At 37.7% G+C, this 18306-nt stretch overlaps 1 protein-coding gene across 14 annotated transcripts in view; it reads left to right on the top strand.

Annotated features, from left to right (window-relative positions):
* LOC137196633 (regulating synaptic membrane exocytosis protein 1-like) overlaps positions 1–18306 on the top strand; it is a 275917-nt gene that overhangs the window by 240045 nt on the left and 17566 nt on the right. For 5 of the 14 annotated variants that reach the window (XM_067609374.1, XM_067609373.1, XM_067609370.1 and 2 more), the window contains 12 exons: positions 334–457; positions 3706–3752; positions 4508–4623; positions 4718–4848; positions 5253–5424; positions 7256–7409; positions 11367–11532; positions 12673–12777; positions 13380–13439; positions 14804–14881; positions 16135–16248; positions 16633–16722. In XM_067609374.1, the coding sequence (XP_067465475.1) occupies positions 334–457; positions 3706–3752; positions 4508–4623; positions 4718–4848; positions 5253–5424; positions 7256–7409; positions 11367–11532; positions 12673–12777; positions 13380–13439; positions 14804–14881; positions 16135–16248; positions 16633–16722 (1357 nt within the window). The remainder of the gene's footprint in view (positions 1–333; positions 458–3705; positions 3753–4507; positions 4624–4717; positions 4849–5252; positions 5425–7255; positions 7410–11366; positions 11533–12672; positions 12778–13379; positions 13440–14803; positions 14882–16134; positions 16249–16632; positions 16723–18306) is intronic. The other 9 variants (XM_067609384.1, XM_067609382.1, XM_067609379.1 and 6 more) reach the window with 7 other exon arrangements.

The raw sequence follows: 18306 nt of genomic DNA, 5'->3' as shown, positions 1-18306 counted from the left end.
GGTTCATTATCATGAACAAGGCCACGATTGTGAGTTAGTCCCACACACACTGTTGTGCAGACGTAAATACTCACTAGAGCAACAAATGTGAGCACTTTTACTCCCGTTTGAGAGAACATTTGCTAAAAACTACAGTGGCCAGCTGTTGGCCAGTGGCCAGGAAAGTCCTGAGACTTTTTTTTAAAATGTTAAACTTTTTAAAGATTTGTGTCTTCAGTTAGAACCGATGACAGGCTAGGGAAGTTGGAAAGTACTAAGAGATGGACTAATTTTTTTGCTGATTTTTGCTCGTGTAAAAAACATACTCACAAATGATTGCGCGTGTGATTTCAGGTGATGAGGTCTTGCAGTGGAATGGGAAGCTGTTACCAGGGGCGACTATGAAGGAAGTTTACAATATCATCCTGGAGTCTCAAGCTGAGCCGCAAGTGGAACTAGTGGTATCCAGGCCTATTGGGTAAGTCAGGAATAAAACACACCCAGTACAGTGGTCACTGCTAGATACTCATATTCCAATTCACAAAATTCTATGTGTTGCATTGAAATTAACCTAGCATTGAGTGAGGCTGTGACTCAGAGTTGGCTGACCTCAGATAAAAGAGGAGACAGGGCCATTTATTTGTATTCTGACCACGACTGTGTGCCTGCATTCAAAGTATTAAAAACAGCCAGCCATTACCTACTGCTGGCACTTGCCAAGTTTTGGAACAGGAGATTTCCATTTTGTCTTATATATCCCTTTTAAAAAAGCACTTGTGTTTATTTCTTGGATGGCATCAGATAAATTATTATTGGCCAAATAAAATTGGCGGTATGCTCCATAAAAGACAAGAAGTGGCTGCATCAGATATTTTGGTTAATGCCTTATAAAATTCCACCAAGCAGGTCTTGAACACATTTTTGAGGGTAGTATACTGTAGATGGCTTGCTGTGTGAAAGTGACTCATTTGAAATCATGTTAAATTAAGATTGTATACCTTTGAGTCATAAATGCTTTATCTATTTAGCCAGAAAATGGTTGATATGTTTTCTGTAATAGTCTAGAAAGGAAAATTCAGCATTGTAACTTGGGTTATATTGATTGATGCTGTGGATATAGTTTTACTTGCCTTTTTGAGTGGTTTAATTTTAATGAAGTAGACTATTAATTTGAAGTGTTAGTGAAGTAGGCTGTTGGAGGGTATTTATACTATTTATATACATTAACAGCCTCATAGCTTTATTGATTAATATGTTCTTTATTTATCTAATATTATTTAATTCATTAATTTTCTCATTCTTTCTTTACTGGTCTGTTCTGGCTATCACTCATTTAAATACCCTGAAGTCTCAATTTGTATATTTATTTGTAGTTATAATATGGTAGAAAACTTTATTCATGTCAAGTTTTGAGGTTCCGGATACTTTCATAACTAAGATAATAATAAATTGATAAATTTAGTGTTTTGTAATGTGAAAGACATTTTAAAATTTTAAATTTATTTAAAGTAATCTATAGCCACAGATTTTAGGTATTTAGAGCTTGTTCTTAAACTCAAATAGTTATATATTGTATTACACACAATGAAATTGATCTCTATCTCTTATCTCTACTTCAAGATCAGATGTGCGTATCTAAAAAAAAAAAAACTCCAAAAATAATTTTGTAGTAGTTTCTTCACAAGTTTCTTGGAAACAAATACATAATTTGGTACTAATTATAGGGAAAATGGGATATTTGTTGAAAATATATTCATTGTTAACTTATTATTAGAAACTTTCTTCTCCGTATATGTTGAAATGTATGTTTGCCTCTAGAGAAATTTTGCATTTTTGCATTCTACTAAGCACTTACTAAAAGTCTCTAGGTTTTGCTCGCAATTAATTGGTGTACCCATTCAACAAAAAAAAGCATAATTCTATCAGGAAACATCCAAGGAATTTTTTAGAAAATTACAGACCTATAATATAAAGCATTACCATGTTAATTTACACATTGAAACAAGAATGCCTCAGGACGTGACTGTGTTATAGGGTCAGATGTGAAGACTTTTTTTCCCTAGAAAGTTGTCAAACCTAGAACATAAAATTCTGAACTTTTTTTTTGAAGGATCCAATAGTCTTCTGAAATGTTATTAGTCTAGATATTTCAGTCCAAGTAACCTCATGTAAACAACTGAGTAATAAATATACAAGTTGTGCTTCAGTATTTTTGCTAAACTGTGTTGTTGTGAGTCAGATGAATCCATTGTAATTTACAGTAAAATATTGACTGTCTCTTGAAAATGTTGCAGTTTAAGAATGAACCTCATTTCCTCTGTAATGGAAAAAAGTTGAATGTATTAATTTCTCTCCAAACACTCACGAAGGGTGTATAGAAAATATCAGTAAGTAATCTGCCCATTTTGTTAGGACTCCTTAATTCTCTCACGCTTATGGAAACAATTTTCATTTTGCTGGTGCCATTTTGCATCCCTTAATGAACTGAATGAATCCTGTTTAGTAGGGATGCTAATTGATGCAAATATTGGCTTTTGTAAAAACAGCTGCAGTTTGTCATCTCCAACTAAATCAAACCGAAGGTTCACTGGAGGGGATGCAAAATAGCCAATAGGAAATGTCCATCTATGTAGCATTGCTTTTGCTAGCTTTTTAAACTGTTTGTGGAGCGTCTGGGATTCCTTTATTTCATTGCTAGTTTTTCAAGTCTGACGCCAAAGAGAAATCTAGCACTTACAGTATCAGATGTAAAGATCTTTGTAGTGCTTCCTTTTCTGGTTTATAATGGGGAAAGCTGGGATTCATAAAGCAAGCAATATAAAATTTGATTTTATTTATTTTAATTGTTTTCTCTTTTAATTTAGTTTTTTCCATATTTGAATGGGCTCCAAGGCAACCTAGGGTCCATAAAACACCTATCAGTTTAATAGTTGGATTTAAGATAAACATTTTAAGTATAAACACTATAATATTCAAATTTTGAATGTCAGTTTGTTGCCCCACTGGTGAATACAGAATTTCATCAGGTAACAATTATGATAAAGTTCTTGCCCACTATGAAGTTGTATTGACAGGTGCATGGGATAAAAGAATCCTGCACCTGTACTCACTTCATTAATGACATTTCAGTCCTCAGACCTTCATAGAGTGAATGTTATATTGAGTTTGTAAAATTGATATTGATATTTTCAGTTGAGGTCAGAAACACCATTAATAAAGTGAGTGGTTGGGTCAAGGCTGTTAAAATGCTTAATTTGAAATGACAAATTACACTGATAAGTGTTCTTCAACTTACCATGCTTTCTTTCTATTACATGAAGCTGGTGCAGTGGATTCTGGTGTTTCCCATTGGATCTTTTTTATACGGTGGTGGTGGTGGTGGTGGTGGTGTGGACAGTACTGAGTTATGAGCTGGACCTTATTGGTTCTCATTTCCAGTCATGATTGGCCTGACAGCAATGTCTAAATGAGTCTGGGAAACACTGCATTCATGAGAAGAGCTTGGCTCTACTCACATTTTCCCTTTGCTTCTCCATGTTTTTAACCATGTGACATTTAGCTTGAAAACCTAAATAACCAATTACAATACTACTTTTTACTTGTATAATAAATACTACATTAATATGCATGTATGCCTGTGCATCAAGAATACTACTAACTATGTTTAATCCAGTTAGATGTCAGTATGAGAGTGACTGAAACCTGTCTTTGCTGCTTCTTTTCCAGTGATATCCCAAGAATCCCCGACACGTCCCACCCTCCATTAGAATCTAGTAGGTATCTGCTGTGGTAACATCTCTTTTTTCTCTAAGTGTAAGTCTGTCTGGATTTATGTCTGTGTGTCTGTCTGGCTGATTATCTGTCTTATACATTATCTTTGCATTTCTGTGTGTAAGATTGAGGAGGTCTCAACACTGTGGGCCCCCTCTCAGACACACCCTCCATCTCAGTTAGTACCTGTAGGCTACAATTTGAGCCCTGTTTTTTTTTTTTTTTTTGTCTACATTTGTTTACATTTTTGGTGATTTATAGGCATTTATTTGTGATTGACATCAGAGATACAGTGATAATATTCTCAGAAGGTGTAAGTCACACTTAAGCTAAAATTGTCATGTACTTGTGTTCAGATTTGAACTGTTGACCGTGTTGATAAGCAGCCAAATCAGTGGTCAGACTTCAATAACTAACTTCCTGTTGTTTTTAGAACACTGGCATTCACCTGTCTCCTCACCTCAGGCAGTATCTTTGCCTTGCGTCTCTCCCTCCATGTCCCCCCATTCAACTCTCCTCACAGCCTGAAAACATCTGCTCTAAGACAATTAGGCTTTGCTTATCATAAAGACTGGAAATCGGGTCTGTCTGTCTGATTACACATACGCACATATATGATGTACGTATGTCTAAACAGACATGTTCCCACTCCCCGACAGTTTATACTGCTGAGCAAAAATTTTGAAAAAGTTTTGGCATTTCACCACCTCTTCTTGGGATTTCAAATCCATTCTTTTATTTCATGTTTTTTTCATAGCAGGTTCCAGTTCGTTTGAGTCCCAGAAGATGGAGAGACCGACCTTAAACGTCCTATCTCCCTCCAGTCCTGGGATGCTCCAAGACGCTCCACAGCTAATGCCTGGACAGCTCTCAGTGAGTGTGTGTGCAAACTGTGAATGTATTGATCTGTTTATTTGTTATGATAAAGACTGTGCATCAGATATGTTTGTGTATGTTTCCCACCCAGGTAAAGCTGTGGTATGACAAAGTGAGTCATCAGCTAATAGTCAACGTGATGCAGGCTGCAGAGCTACCTCTCCGGCCTGACGGGCGGCCCAGGAGCCCCTACGTCAAAATGTACTTCCTCCCTGACCGCAGGTATGCCAACCTCCCCTTTACAAGAAGATAAAAATACATATTTAGAAATGAAAAATGTCCCTCCTTACACCATAATATACACTTTATAAAGCAGTACTTTACAAAATTACCATCAAAACATTTTAAATTAGCAACTGGGACCCTGACTTGTGTAAAACATTGAAAGCTTAGAGTTTCCTACTTAAATTGGATACATTCATAATTTAGTTGGAACCTGCATCACGTGGCCTTTTGAGGAACTGCAGGTTAAAACACCTCCATACTGGCTTCCATACTGGCTTCCAGACTGAGCGATTGAAGTTGGTGCTTGTGATTGTTTTTTTTCCGTGAACCAACCTGGTTTAATCATTAAAGTGTGTATGCTTGCACGTGGCTATGTATTGTTTGTGTCTTGTTTAACATAGTGACAAGAGCAAACGAAGGACGAAAACAATGAAGAAGACCTGTGAGCCCAAGTGGAACCAAACATTTGCCTACACTCACGTCCATCGCAGGGATTTCCGCAACCACATGCTGGAGCTGACTGTGTGGGACCAGCCCAGGTCACCAGAAGAGGACAGCACCTTTATGGGAGAGGTATCACACACACACACACACACACAATGAATAAAGGTTCCTCTGTCTTCTAGTTTCTACTGTATTATTGTCCTTTTCACTTGTTCTAGAGACGTGGTAATGTGGTGATGGTGAATCTCTCTGAATCACAGTGTAAAATTGGTGGCTAAACTTGTTATCACTAGTTAACAATTTAATTAATATGTTATCTTGAGATATTATACATTACTTCCTAATCAGGACTTAAATGTTACATTTACTTCCACACTTCATCGTCTGTAATCATGGAGCTATTCCTCTCAGCCTTATGAGAAAGGGAGCATATCAAAAAGTCAAGACAGTAAAGTAGGCTACATAATATAATATTATAATATTAGCATCGGGACTATACTTTATATCTTCAGATAATGAGATAATATCCAAAGATATCCAGATAGATAGAGTACATTGTTTTTAAAGTTGTTGGTCTCATAAAAATGAGAATCACAAACGTAATTATTATCTTTGGGAAGTGTGATAATTTACTCATAGCTGGGAGAAATCAGTTTGTTATCTTGAGATTAGAAGGGATTAGGTTAAAGTTAGATTGAGATTAAATTGAGATAAAGTGCCAAGTGCCTTGAATAATCAACATTATACACTTCAGTGTACTGTATGTAGTATTTAAAGCTGCACTCAATATTTTTATATAAGCAGTTGACTGATTGACGTTGTGTAATATGAAAGAGGTTCCTCGTAGTGAAGAGCCTACAGAGAATTATCACCTGACTCTAGAGTTCTCCTCAACTGTAAGGAGCCTTTTAGTGTCTTTTAGCACCATTGCTTTGGTTTTCTGGCCTGCAAACTCTGCTTTCATCAGCCTTGTTTTCTGCCACAGCTGGCAGCTGTTTTCAACAAGAAAGCTCTGATTAGCTGACTATACATTACCTGCTCAGCATAATACAGCAGACAAAGTTGAACATAGTGGACCATTGAACTACTAAAGAGCTACCCTCTGCAGTTGATGGACACCAGACCAGAGCTTAGAGAGGACTTAATATTTGATTTTTGTCCATCACGTGGAGACAAACATGACATCCAGTTAATACTAGTGATTCTCCATGTCTGCTAGAGTAAAAAAGCAATTGTTTGCTGACATGTTTGCCAACTTTATAGGTGATAATATGTCAGTGTTGTGTTTTCAACTTGTTCCAATGGTCAAAATATTCCTTAATACAGTTATGATTCACACACATTTATATTACTTTTCAACACAAGATATGTCAAAGGGAAACTTAGGTATTTTTCAACATGGACTGTATTTTCCTATCATTTTGGATCTAAGTGACTAATGTGGACAAAAAGTTTTGGAAGTGGTCCAGTATTGAGCGAGAGCACCAAAATTATGGGAAAATAGGGTACAGGTTGAAAAATGCCAAAGTTTCCCTTTAACATACTGTATGTTGGAGGGCATTGTTATCAGCATGGGTTTGATTAAAGAAATAACACGCAGAATTAGATTGACACAATGTACAGAGCGTTATAAATTCAGTTGTAATTTTTAGAGTGTATTTTTCTTATAAAGGCCAGAATTTGTAATATTAATATATAATATAGTCATATTTTCATCATTTATTTTCTCTGTTATAATTTCTATATGCAGTGGCAAAGCACCACAACAACTTATTTTGTTGAGGATAAAGAGTTTGACACAAAATATGAAATGGTTGTTGTGAACCAGAGTTTTTTTACATGAAAGAAATACCTGACAGCAGTACATGTAAAGTCTTCCCTGATATATTATTGTGCAGCTCCTACTGTCTGTTTTATATTATCAGGCAGTTATTTACTGTGCGGATTATGTCTTGAACAGATCCTGATAGAGCTGGAGACGGCCTTGCTTGACGACAAGCCTCACTGGTATCCACTCCAAACCCATGATGTCTCATCCATACCGCTGCCCCAACCCTCCCCATACCTGCCCCGACGACACACACACACAGACACCCCGGGCAGGAAGCTGCAGCGTAAGTCTGAGTCTGCGTGTGTCTGTGAATGCACGTAATTGTGTATATTTATGTGTAAGCTCTTTCATATCCTCTTTTTGTGAGTGTGTGTGTGTAGGTGTTCATGCATCACTGTGAAAGAGACAAAGGGTTGTGTGTGTTTTACTATGTATGAGCGATGTAAAACATGTATGTTAATGTAAATGTCTGCCTTCGTTTCCCTTCCCTAATATGCATTTGTACTTGGATGTGTGCATACATATTTGTGTGTGTGTGTGTGTAATACACATCTGTGCGTGTGTGTCTGTGTGTGTGTGTCTATGACTGTGTAGGTTCTCAGCGTGTAACAGACCCTGAATATGATGGGGGTACAGCAGTAGTGTCTAAAGGTGGGTGGGGGCCGTTTCCTAGTATTACATGCAGTGTTTTCCAGTTTTTTTCTTTACATTTTTCACTTTTCAGTTTTTGTATGGAATACATTTTGTGTCAAAATGTTATGCTGAAATGTATTTCATACACCACAAGCATTAAGCATACATACATATGCATATGCATACATATTAGCATTAAGCTAAGTTCACATCAGCTGACAAAAAACTAAAGAAAGGTGAAATTTTGATTTTGAAAAGTTTTTTTTTTGCATTAAAATTAAGTTATATGCTGTTCGTAATTAGTGCTTTAAAAGTAAACTTGTATTATTTAAAGGGGACCTATTATGCTTTAAGATGTCGGATGTTCATAAACGTGGCCAAAGTGTCAAATAATGAGATAAACATATGTAGATGTAATCCCTGTGAGCAAAAAGCACCAGCTTCAGACTGCTCTGAATGCTTGGTTTCCAAAGGTTTTTCCTACTTTCAGCCTGAGCCAACGTCAGTTTGTGATGAATTTCTTTGTATGGTCATCTGCTCCTTACACAGCGTGCCAGTTCACTGCTCTGCTCCGCTAACATTATAGTGTTTTTCCATTGTTTTGGGGGAAGTCACGCCTAGCCATGACTTGAATTGAGCTGGCAAAGTAAAATCAATAGTTTACCTGTTGGAGGTGTGCTGGTCGTGTGCAGCTCTTCATCAAACACCATCATCACTGTGGCTGTTTCTGCTTGAACTATTCCTCCCTGCATTATTTCTAACTGATCTGCTCAACAAAGAGCTCCAAATATCTCCATATGTTGTTATGTCGACTGTTTTTTAGTGCCGCTAATGAAGCTCTGCTAATTCTGTGATGAACATGTTTCATTTCTTGTAAATTCTTCATAATAAAAGTCTTCTGTTATTTAGTCATTTAAGCTTTTAATAAAAGCTTTTAGTATGAAGCAGCAAAAGCAGGAAATATTGGGTTTTCATCAGCAATGACTTAACACAACTTTGATACGGCTGCCCCTTGACAGGCTTCTGGAAAGCTGGTCAATCAGAACAAAGTGGGCTCATCAGGAGGGAGGTCTTAAGAGACTAAGACTGCCTGTTAGAGACAGAGGCTGAACTTAGGGGCTGCATAAAGGGCCAGTATAAGATAAATAAGGAGTTTTTTGGACTGCGAATTATGCAAAGCTACTCTAGTGGAGTCCCAAATTAAAAATATACAGCTGGAAATTAGCATAATAGGTCCCCAAAATTACTTAAAATGTGAATATAAAAACACAGATAACAACAAAATTACAGTATGAGTGTTCACCACAAATAAATCAGTGTATGGGAAACACTGTCATGTTGTAGACTACATGTTGGCATGGGGCTGGCTCCATGCTCCACTCAGATATAGTAGTTTTGCCTCAGACGAGCTTGGGAATGAGTCACATCTTAAGTACACCTTAAAGACATTCATTTCTTTTGGTGACAGTTTTATTCAGTTCAACCATTAGCAAAGTAGAAAGTACAGTCCTACCGTGTACTGTATGTTGAAACACTGAGCTTTTTGTTTGTGTATGTATTAGTGTACATCTGTATATTGTAGATGTCTGTTTGAGTGTTTGTCTACATATGTGAGGGTTAGACTGGTATAGGTTTTTATATATGTATGGGCTGTTAAGAATCAGTCTAAAGTATGGATACAAAAAGCTTATTATTAAACATTTATTACTAAATTACATAACATACATTTAATTATATTAAATTACTATTCATATCAGTTTTGGGGGATTCAGTAGAAAGTGGAGACTGTAGTAAAATGTTTGGTGTGAATACCTAAAATCTAATCAAATTCCACATCAGTATGAAAAACTTTATCATCCTGAATATCAATGTAGAGTTTTTGTACCTCAGGATAATGATTTATAGGTTGTTTCAGACACTTTCTAAGAGAACAAGAGTAAACTTCTTGAGAAAACACTGAATAGTTAAATTGATGGAATTCTATTTTGGCATTAAATTATTTTGAGATTCAGCTTGCATTATCTCCTAACAAACCATATCAGTCAAACCCTTTCTGTGTGTATATATGTGTTCTGTGTCAAAAACAGACAGGAGGGATTGCAAAATTCCCCACATCACTTTAACCAACTTTTTGTTTTAATTCCCATGCATGGTAGGAATAAATGAAGTAAAGCCTTGGTAGCACTTTCCAAAGCAAAACTAATGGCCCACTGTGAGCTTTGAGATGCTGTTCTCTTGGAAATGAAGCCAGTGACCTTGGGATCACAACAAAGCCTGACACAGTTGTACAGATCTCTTCAAGGCCGATCTCTCTATTTATATTTTTATCTTCAGAGATTTTTCTGCTTTTTTTGTTACTACATTTTAAAAATACAGTACACAGTAATGAAAAATAGCCTGCTGCAGTTCTATTATTAGTCTAATCTTTATTAGTCTGTAACCAAGGGACAGGTTGTCCTGTTGTAGCTGCCAGGCACCATGCTAACATGTTAACATGTATGTTTTCTTAAGAGTAAAAAGTAGTAGTAAAGTAAATACTTTGATATGCTAGGCTTACGTGTTGATACAGTTGTAAATCTAAATTGTACATTATTTAAATATGTGATGGTGTGACATGGAAGACTGTGTATGTATGTATATATATATGTGTGTGTGTGTGTGTGTGTGTGTGTGTGTGTGTGTATATATAAATACTGTATATAATGCACATTTAGCTAATGTATACTTTACTAGTTAATTCAGTGAATAAGGACAGTAATGGGAGACTGTGCAGATAAAATTACTGCAGAAACATTTAACAGAAATATATTTTTTTAGCCATGTTCACTCACATATATTCCACAAGACAGTAGCAACATTTTATCACTCATAGGTCAAATGTCCTCTTAGATCAGATAATGGTAGTTGTTGTGTATTAATCATTACTAGAGTAAACCATCTTTATAAAACACATGGATGATTTTAATGCCACTTACAGGCTCCAACTACATAGAAGCTAAAACGTGGGACTTGATAAATAAATGATTTGAGTTTTTTCCATTCATATGGCATAGTCTTCAGCCAGAAGTACGGTGGCCCCTAAGGATAAAGCACACACAAGAGTGAAAGCGAAAACATTAAGGGAAACGCACCCCAAATCCAGAAATGCAACAAATACCAAATCACATACTAAAAGGGAAAACACATTTGTTGCATTTCCTGATTTGGAGTGTGTTTTTGTACTGAACACCACATATACTGCTTTCTATTTACTGATGATATTGAGTGACAATAATTCATATCTAGGTATGAAGGTTTAAGGTACAGACTGCCGTTTTGCTAAAGTCTATTTAATTTGTCATTATTACATACTTTGACTCTAAATATTATAGTTATTATCCATTGTCCTATCTAAGCTAAGATACTATGTGTTATCCAGGTGGCCGTTGTAGTGTTCACTCTAAATCAACTGTGCATCAGGGCTGTATTAGGTTTGCACTGGCAACCAATGAAGAATGGCTTGAAGTTCTTTCTCCATGTTTGCCATGTTTACATTGATTTCTGTGCACTCCACATTTACTTATGCATGTGTGTTCATATGTGCATGTGCAATGCCACTGCACTTCAGCAGCAGATGAGCGTGGCAGGGGGAGGCAACGGGAGCCCACGTCTACCCTGGAGGTGCCTGATCAGCAGAGGACACCCACCCATCACATACGTTCCCGCTCAGTCTCCCCGCACCGCGAGGAGCAGGGGCGCATCCGGTCACGGCCACCAAACGTTCCCACCCAGAGGTGAGGGTTAGAGGTTGGCACAAGGTTACAAGAGAAACATGCTGATTTTTGACATGAATAAAGCAGTAATATATTACTTATGCATCATTATGAGTCAAGCATTTTGAGGAAAAAGAAGACTGACTATATTAAAGGTGATAGACCCAAATCTTTTGAGTATGAAATGCTTTTAAGCTCATGTAGGCTTGAAAAATTGTAATTTTGCACTTCATGGAGAGCGGGCGCTATGGTCAGCTTGACCAAAGGAACTTTTCAGTGCTTTGGACTCCTAGCTCACTCCTGTGACATGGTTGTATTTAAGAATTGAGATAGTAAGGCATGCATCACCACCACTTTGGTCCAGCCTGAAATATCTTAACAGCTGTTGGATGGATTCCCACGAAATTTGGGAGGTTGAGGATGAAGCCCAATAACTTTGATCCCTGACTTTTCCTGTAGTGCCACATCAACTTGTACTACATTGATTTGCACAAATTTTTGTGCAGACATTCATGTGCTCCTCAGGGTGATTTGTAACAACTTTGATTCCCTATCCTTTCATCTAGCACCATCTTCAGGTCAAAGTTTCCATTTGTACAGCACTTTGGTTTATGTGTGTGTTTAGTGCTAATTAGCAAATGCTATTATGCTAAATTAAGATGGTGAAAATGGTAAATATTATACCTACTAAACATCCGCATAATGTGTTTGTGAGCATGTTGGCATGCTGACATCACCATTTAGCTCAAAGCACCTCTGTAAAAGTAAAGCCTCATAGAGATGCTAGCATGGCTGTTGACTCTTAGTCCTGTTAAAGGACCAGTATCATCCTGGTGAGGAGACATCTGTCTAATATTTGTAAGAGGCAGGTGCAACATGGTAGAGAGAGAGGAGGAATAAGAGAGTTTGTTGGAAGCCAGCAAACAGAGTCCATCTACTTATGAAATGTCTGTCTGATGCAGAACACACAGTGCTGCCAGCTCTGCTTTTACTGACCGAGCCAAATGAGCCCCGCCAAGAGTCTGCTGCAATACTGCCTGACCACTAACCTGACATAAGCGTCTTTCTTTCTTTATGTCTTTTCTTTCTTTCCTTCCTCTTTCTTTCTTTCTGTCTTTGTTTCTTTCTTTCTTTCTTTCCGTCTTTCTGTATTTCTTTCAGGAGTCTGGATGATGAACTTCCTCACGCTCGTCGTTCTCGTTCTCCAACCCGCTACTACGACGCTGCCAGAGGTCGCCACCAGGAGGAGGAGTACCTGGATGACAGGTGTGTGTCTGTGTGTGTGTGAGAACCACTCATAATACATCTAGTCAGACTAAATGTCATCAGTCGTTTCAGTGTTTGTCAAAGAAATTATTCTCTTACTGTTTGCTTTTATTGTGTGTGATAGTGACCGCATATTTGTATGCAAAGTTGGTATGAGACAATAGTTTTTTGTGCAAAACTGTGTCCGTTGCGGAGGGAATCTGTGAAGTGTGAATGTCTGTCATCGGTATTGGCAAAACCTCATTTTATCAAAAAGGTTAAATTCTTTTGTTTGCAATTATCTTTAATATTTCATTTTTCCTGCACTTTCTTTCACTGAGTTTCTCTTTTATTACAATTATTTTCTTTGGACTTGAACAGAGCTTGGTGCAGTACCCATCAGTTGATTGTCATGTTGTAGTGACTTTAGGGCAGTCTTTAGACAAAAAGGCTTTGGTTGCAAAAATCTATGGCATTTCTATGTGTGTGTATGTGTGTGTCATCTATGTATAGAAATCAGCGAGAGCTTCTCTTTCCTATTCACCCTCTTCTCCCTCTGCTCTTCTGGTTTTTTGACTGTTGTTGATTTCCTCATGTGTCATCCATCCCCATGGTAACCACAGTGAGGTCATCATGATCCACCAGTCAATGCGAGGCAAAAGTGCTGAGTGCCTCCACACCAGGTAAATTGGCCAATCATGACATATTGTTTACATTTTGGCTCTGGGTTTGAGTTTGATTTCTGTATTATAGGTGTAAAAGTAAATTTAAAATGTCAGAATAAAAGTTGCATTACTTTATACATAAGGCAATAAAGTTACATAATGGTCTTTGTATTGTTACACAAAAAAGGATAAGAAATTGCAACATAATTCAGTAAGAGTAAAATTGCAGACCTAAAGAAATATACTGAAGTGAGACTCAGTTCCAGCCATTATGTTTGGTAAAATGGATTGTCAGGAAAGTGACAGGTAGGCAATTACGAAGCAGATTTGAAACTGGCATTTCTAGGAAAAATTGAAATCTATAAAAAGGCAGAAAGAAATTCTGTGGTTGTTCAGTTGTACTACTGCCTCAGATCCACAAGAGGACACTACAGGACCATGCTTGTATACAGGACTGTGCTTCTTACTGTAGCGAACTGCTATTCCACAACCAGGCCAACAGCATGGGTTACTAGGGCTAGAATAAACACACAAGGTTTGCTCAACATCTGTGTCATGAAAAGATCCATAAGGATTCACTCTCGGCCCTCTTGTAAAAATCAAACCAGTGATTATCAACCAATTCAATCTGAGCTTTGTGATTAAAATGATTCAGAGATCTTGTCTCTGCACTCTTTTCCTATACACTGATACAGTTTTAGATATCAAGATTTTTTATATGTCAAAGAACGTTTATGTATCAAGTGTAGTCACACCCATGCACACAGTCATAGAGGTAAGTTACATTCCTGAGAACACATCTGTATGTCTCATGAGAGGCAGATTATAACAGGTACAACCATACCTGTCTGTGATAGAAACATAGTAAGACAATAAACACTTTCTGTATGTACTGTCTGTACACATGGATGTGTTTGAGAGAGGAAGGTGTTTTAAGCCTGTCAGTAGGGATGAAAGCTGGCTTTTGAAGCTTGTATGCTAGTCATGCCATGCAGTAGTTATACTCGCTTACACTGCAAAAACCTTCATGCTTTGCCAGTGATTTTTGCAAGAATTACGCTGTTGAGAAACTGACTGTTTCGCAGAAATTCTGACCGACAGTTCTGAAACATGAAACTTGCCTTGCTTTTCTAGTACAGTAAATGTCTTGAAGTAGAAATGGATTAAATCAGCTGATGAGCCTCTTGTACAATATCCTTAAATGCTTAAAAGCTTAATAACATACTACATTGTGCATAAAATCACTGGATAAGTTGCCACATCTTTTGTGCTGAAGGAACTTTCTGTTTGTCCAAACACTCCCACACACTTCTTTTGTTCTCTTTTTCCACCCATTCCTCCCATTTTCCCTCTTCTGTCTGCTGCATGCATGCTAAATTCAGGAGATCGACTAGGCACAATAACACACTCCCCCCCAAGATGCCACTTTTATTCAATGGTATCCAAAAAAACACAAACAGGTAAGTTTAAGGGTTCAGTATGCCTCAAACAAACAGTGTTTATATCTGTTCCAAATAAAGATGATTCCGAAAGTATTTTCCCCAGTCTGTATTCCCATATCTACTTTTAACAGTATCCTCAATGTTACTGAAACACGGAAACATGAGTTTCAAGTGGGTAATGTAACTATTACACAGATTTATGTTATTGCCGGCCACTGTGACTACAATACCCATAATCCTCAAGTACCATCGCAATGGCAAATAAACCAGTCAGAGGTGCAAAATAGATCTGTTATGAATTCAGAACACATTGTTGCAGTTGAGGCTAAAACACATCGTCATAGTTGCTGAATTAATCAAAAAAACTGACCCAGAATCTGGAGGTTAGTTGATTTAAGCTGCTTATGTTTTCTTAACTGCATAATCTTAGGCTTTCACCTACCATAAGTAGCACATGGAACACAATTTAAAGCTTTGCGATTGGATGTTTCTTGTGAAATGCACCTTGGGAGTCCTAGTTAACTTCTGTCCTGAAGTTTTTACGTAGACATTTTTTGACATGGAATTTTTAAATCAAAATAAATGTTCAGGATTTCTTCAAACACAGTCCTTAATGTTTTGTACTGATGATTCAACCATTTTCACGCCCATGCAAGCCTCAGAAATGCTCTGACTATGAGTAAGAGAAATTGTCTTTGGATTCAATTTAATGGCACTTTTTTACTTTTGAAAAATAGCTCCTCTTTCATCTAAAATCTATGGCCACTCTTGAAGGATACAAATATGATACAAATATGAATAATTGCAAACACTTTGGGACAGTCTCTTCATAAAGGAAGATTGAAGGAAAGTCCAGGAAATTATTGGATGCATCCATCTGTTTCTAATGTTAGAAAGGGCCTTTCACAAACTGTTAGTTGATGTTACAAGTACGTTGTTTGAAGCATACTGAGACCTTTTATGAGACATTTTGTGTTGTCAGTGTGATTTTTTTTTCCCCCAATCAATGGAGAAGCACTTCATTATTTTGTTGTAGTAAAACCTGATAATCACCAATGTTAGAGTTAGGACATCTGCAAGGCTTCACATATTTATAGTAGAAGGAGATAAGATTGAGATCTCCATAAGCCTGTGGACTTCTTTATATGTGAGTATTTTCCTCAGCAGTAGGAGCTTCGCAGATTAGATTCCCAATCTCAGCTTTCTTTCCTTTCTTTTGTTTCTTAATTTGCGAATGCATGCTCTTTTTGAAAATTTCATCTTGTGACTAGTTCGCTGCCTGCATGTCGAAAGATAAGCTCTGTCGTGGGATCGCACATGGTCATGGCAACGCGCCGCTCCATCACACACCGCATTCAAATGTTGACAGATGAGGTGATGGTTAGGTAAGACACGCACACGTCTGCATACAGATTGTTATCCATGGTTAAATATATGATTGTAAAACTGCAAGATTGGGAAAAAAGTGCAGAGATCATTCCATCCTATGCCATGACAATTAAAAAAAACACGTTTTCCGCCATACAGTATTCCATCTCCATGACAACCATGACAACTTAAAGACATACCCATCCTTACGTCAACCAGCCAGTCATGGTTTTCAGATTAGCGTTATGATTTTGGGAACCTAACCGGACTTTCTTTTAAAATGTTTTTTCTGTTTGTCCATTGTTTTTCTCTTTGTGTTTGTTTCTGTCCTCTCCTTCTGTCTCCTTCTCTTCCTCTCCTCTTCCTCCATTGGATGGCATGTTGTGCTGTGCTGCCTCTAGTGATCTTCAACCTTCTCTGGACAGGGTTAGGAGCGCTAGTGCCAACTGTCTAACTCCAGACAATCATGTCCCCTCACCAGAGTCTGAAAGGTACCAGCCTCTGTACCCCATCACCCCTCATGTAGTCTCTTATCCTACCTTTCTGGTCTTTGTAGTTTCTCCCCCTCTGAATGGTCCTACACTAGTTGAAGATTAAGCTTCCCCCTCCTCACACCACTCAGACTCCTGCTGTACACTACTCCAGTCTGTCTTTCTGCTCTTTCATCCAGCAGCTCCTTTGCTTTGGCACAATCCTCAAATTGTGTATGAAGGTGCAATGATTTCTCAAAACTGCCTGGAGTAGATCATTAACAAGTATCATTTATAATACTTCTATTTGTTAAATTTCAGAATTGCTTAATTTTAAAATCTAAATCTAAAAAAAAAGTATCTAGACATCCTCATTGACCCATCAAAGTAGGGGCACTATTGGCACCCCAACATCAGAAATGGTGCACCTCCAGTTGTACACCTTCCCAAAGGCTCTACTTACTGTAGCTAAAGATGAAATACTTCACCAACCAACCTGTTTGATCCCACTTAGTTTCACACAATCCAGTCTTCAGCAGAACTGACCCTTCAACCACTGATGTGCCTAATTTTTCAACTACACTCTTTAGTAATACCTCACTTCCAATCCCATTGTCACCAAGGTCTGTTTATCAAAAAAATAGGCATGTAACCAGCTGTGCAGCTTGATCCAAAGAGATCTGTGGTGCTTGCACTGCTTTCTTGGTCAACCATCATCCACAGCGTAATCAAAGAACCATTTGTATGTTGAAAGACTTGACTGTGAAGTCATACCTTTGTAGTGTGACACTATAAGAGATGAGGGGCCTAATTCACAGTTCTTGTTATGTTCTATTGGGTATAGTCATCCTGGCAATTGCATGTAGGTTTGTCATTGGTATGTTTTCCCGACAGCAAACTCGATATGTGCCTGCCAGGATGTATTTCTACCACACTACTCAAGAGGGAAATACTGTTCATGGAAACACAAAGAGGGAATTTCATTCTGAAAAACCAATTATTGCAGCTTGAATTTCTTTTTTAGTATTTTTTGGGCATTCATTGCCTTAATTACATGACAGATGACAGGAAATAAAAGGAGAGAGAGCTGAGGAATGGCATGCAACGAAATGTCCCAGCCAGAACCGAATCAGGGACATTGCATTTCATGGTCTGCGCCCTAAACCCATGGGCCACCAGGCAATTATCAGCCGGGCAAAGCAGGCAACTTCCTCTTGGGCCCAAATACCCAGGGAAAGCCTCAGTTTCACTGAAAATTTAATTGGTTTCAGTAATTTGATTATTTGCAAATTTGTTGGGGAATTTGCACCACTAAAGTAAGCATTAAGTAAGGCATTACAAGCTAATATTGTGGTCCTGTCTTGCAGAGGGACCCTACATCAAATCTAGTTTTAAAAGGCCTGTTATTTTAGTTTTTAGTTTGTGTGCTACATGATGTGTATTTATGAAAATTTGGGTTTGTTCAAATTACCATAGATGAACACAAATTAAGTGTTATTCCAGCACAGGAGTACTACTACTGCACTGGAAGAAATGTCAACAGGCATAGGATACATACACATTACAAAGAGGGTGGTATGTGGGGGTCAGTAGGGGACCAACAGG

Source organism: Thunnus thynnus, chromosome 14, assembly GCF_963924715.1.
Source record: "Thunnus thynnus chromosome 14, fThuThy2.1, whole genome shotgun sequence".
Taxonomy (NCBI): domain Eukaryota; kingdom Metazoa; phylum Chordata; class Actinopteri; order Scombriformes; family Scombridae; genus Thunnus; species Thunnus thynnus.
This window is presented reverse-complemented; position numbering and strand designations above follow the sequence as displayed.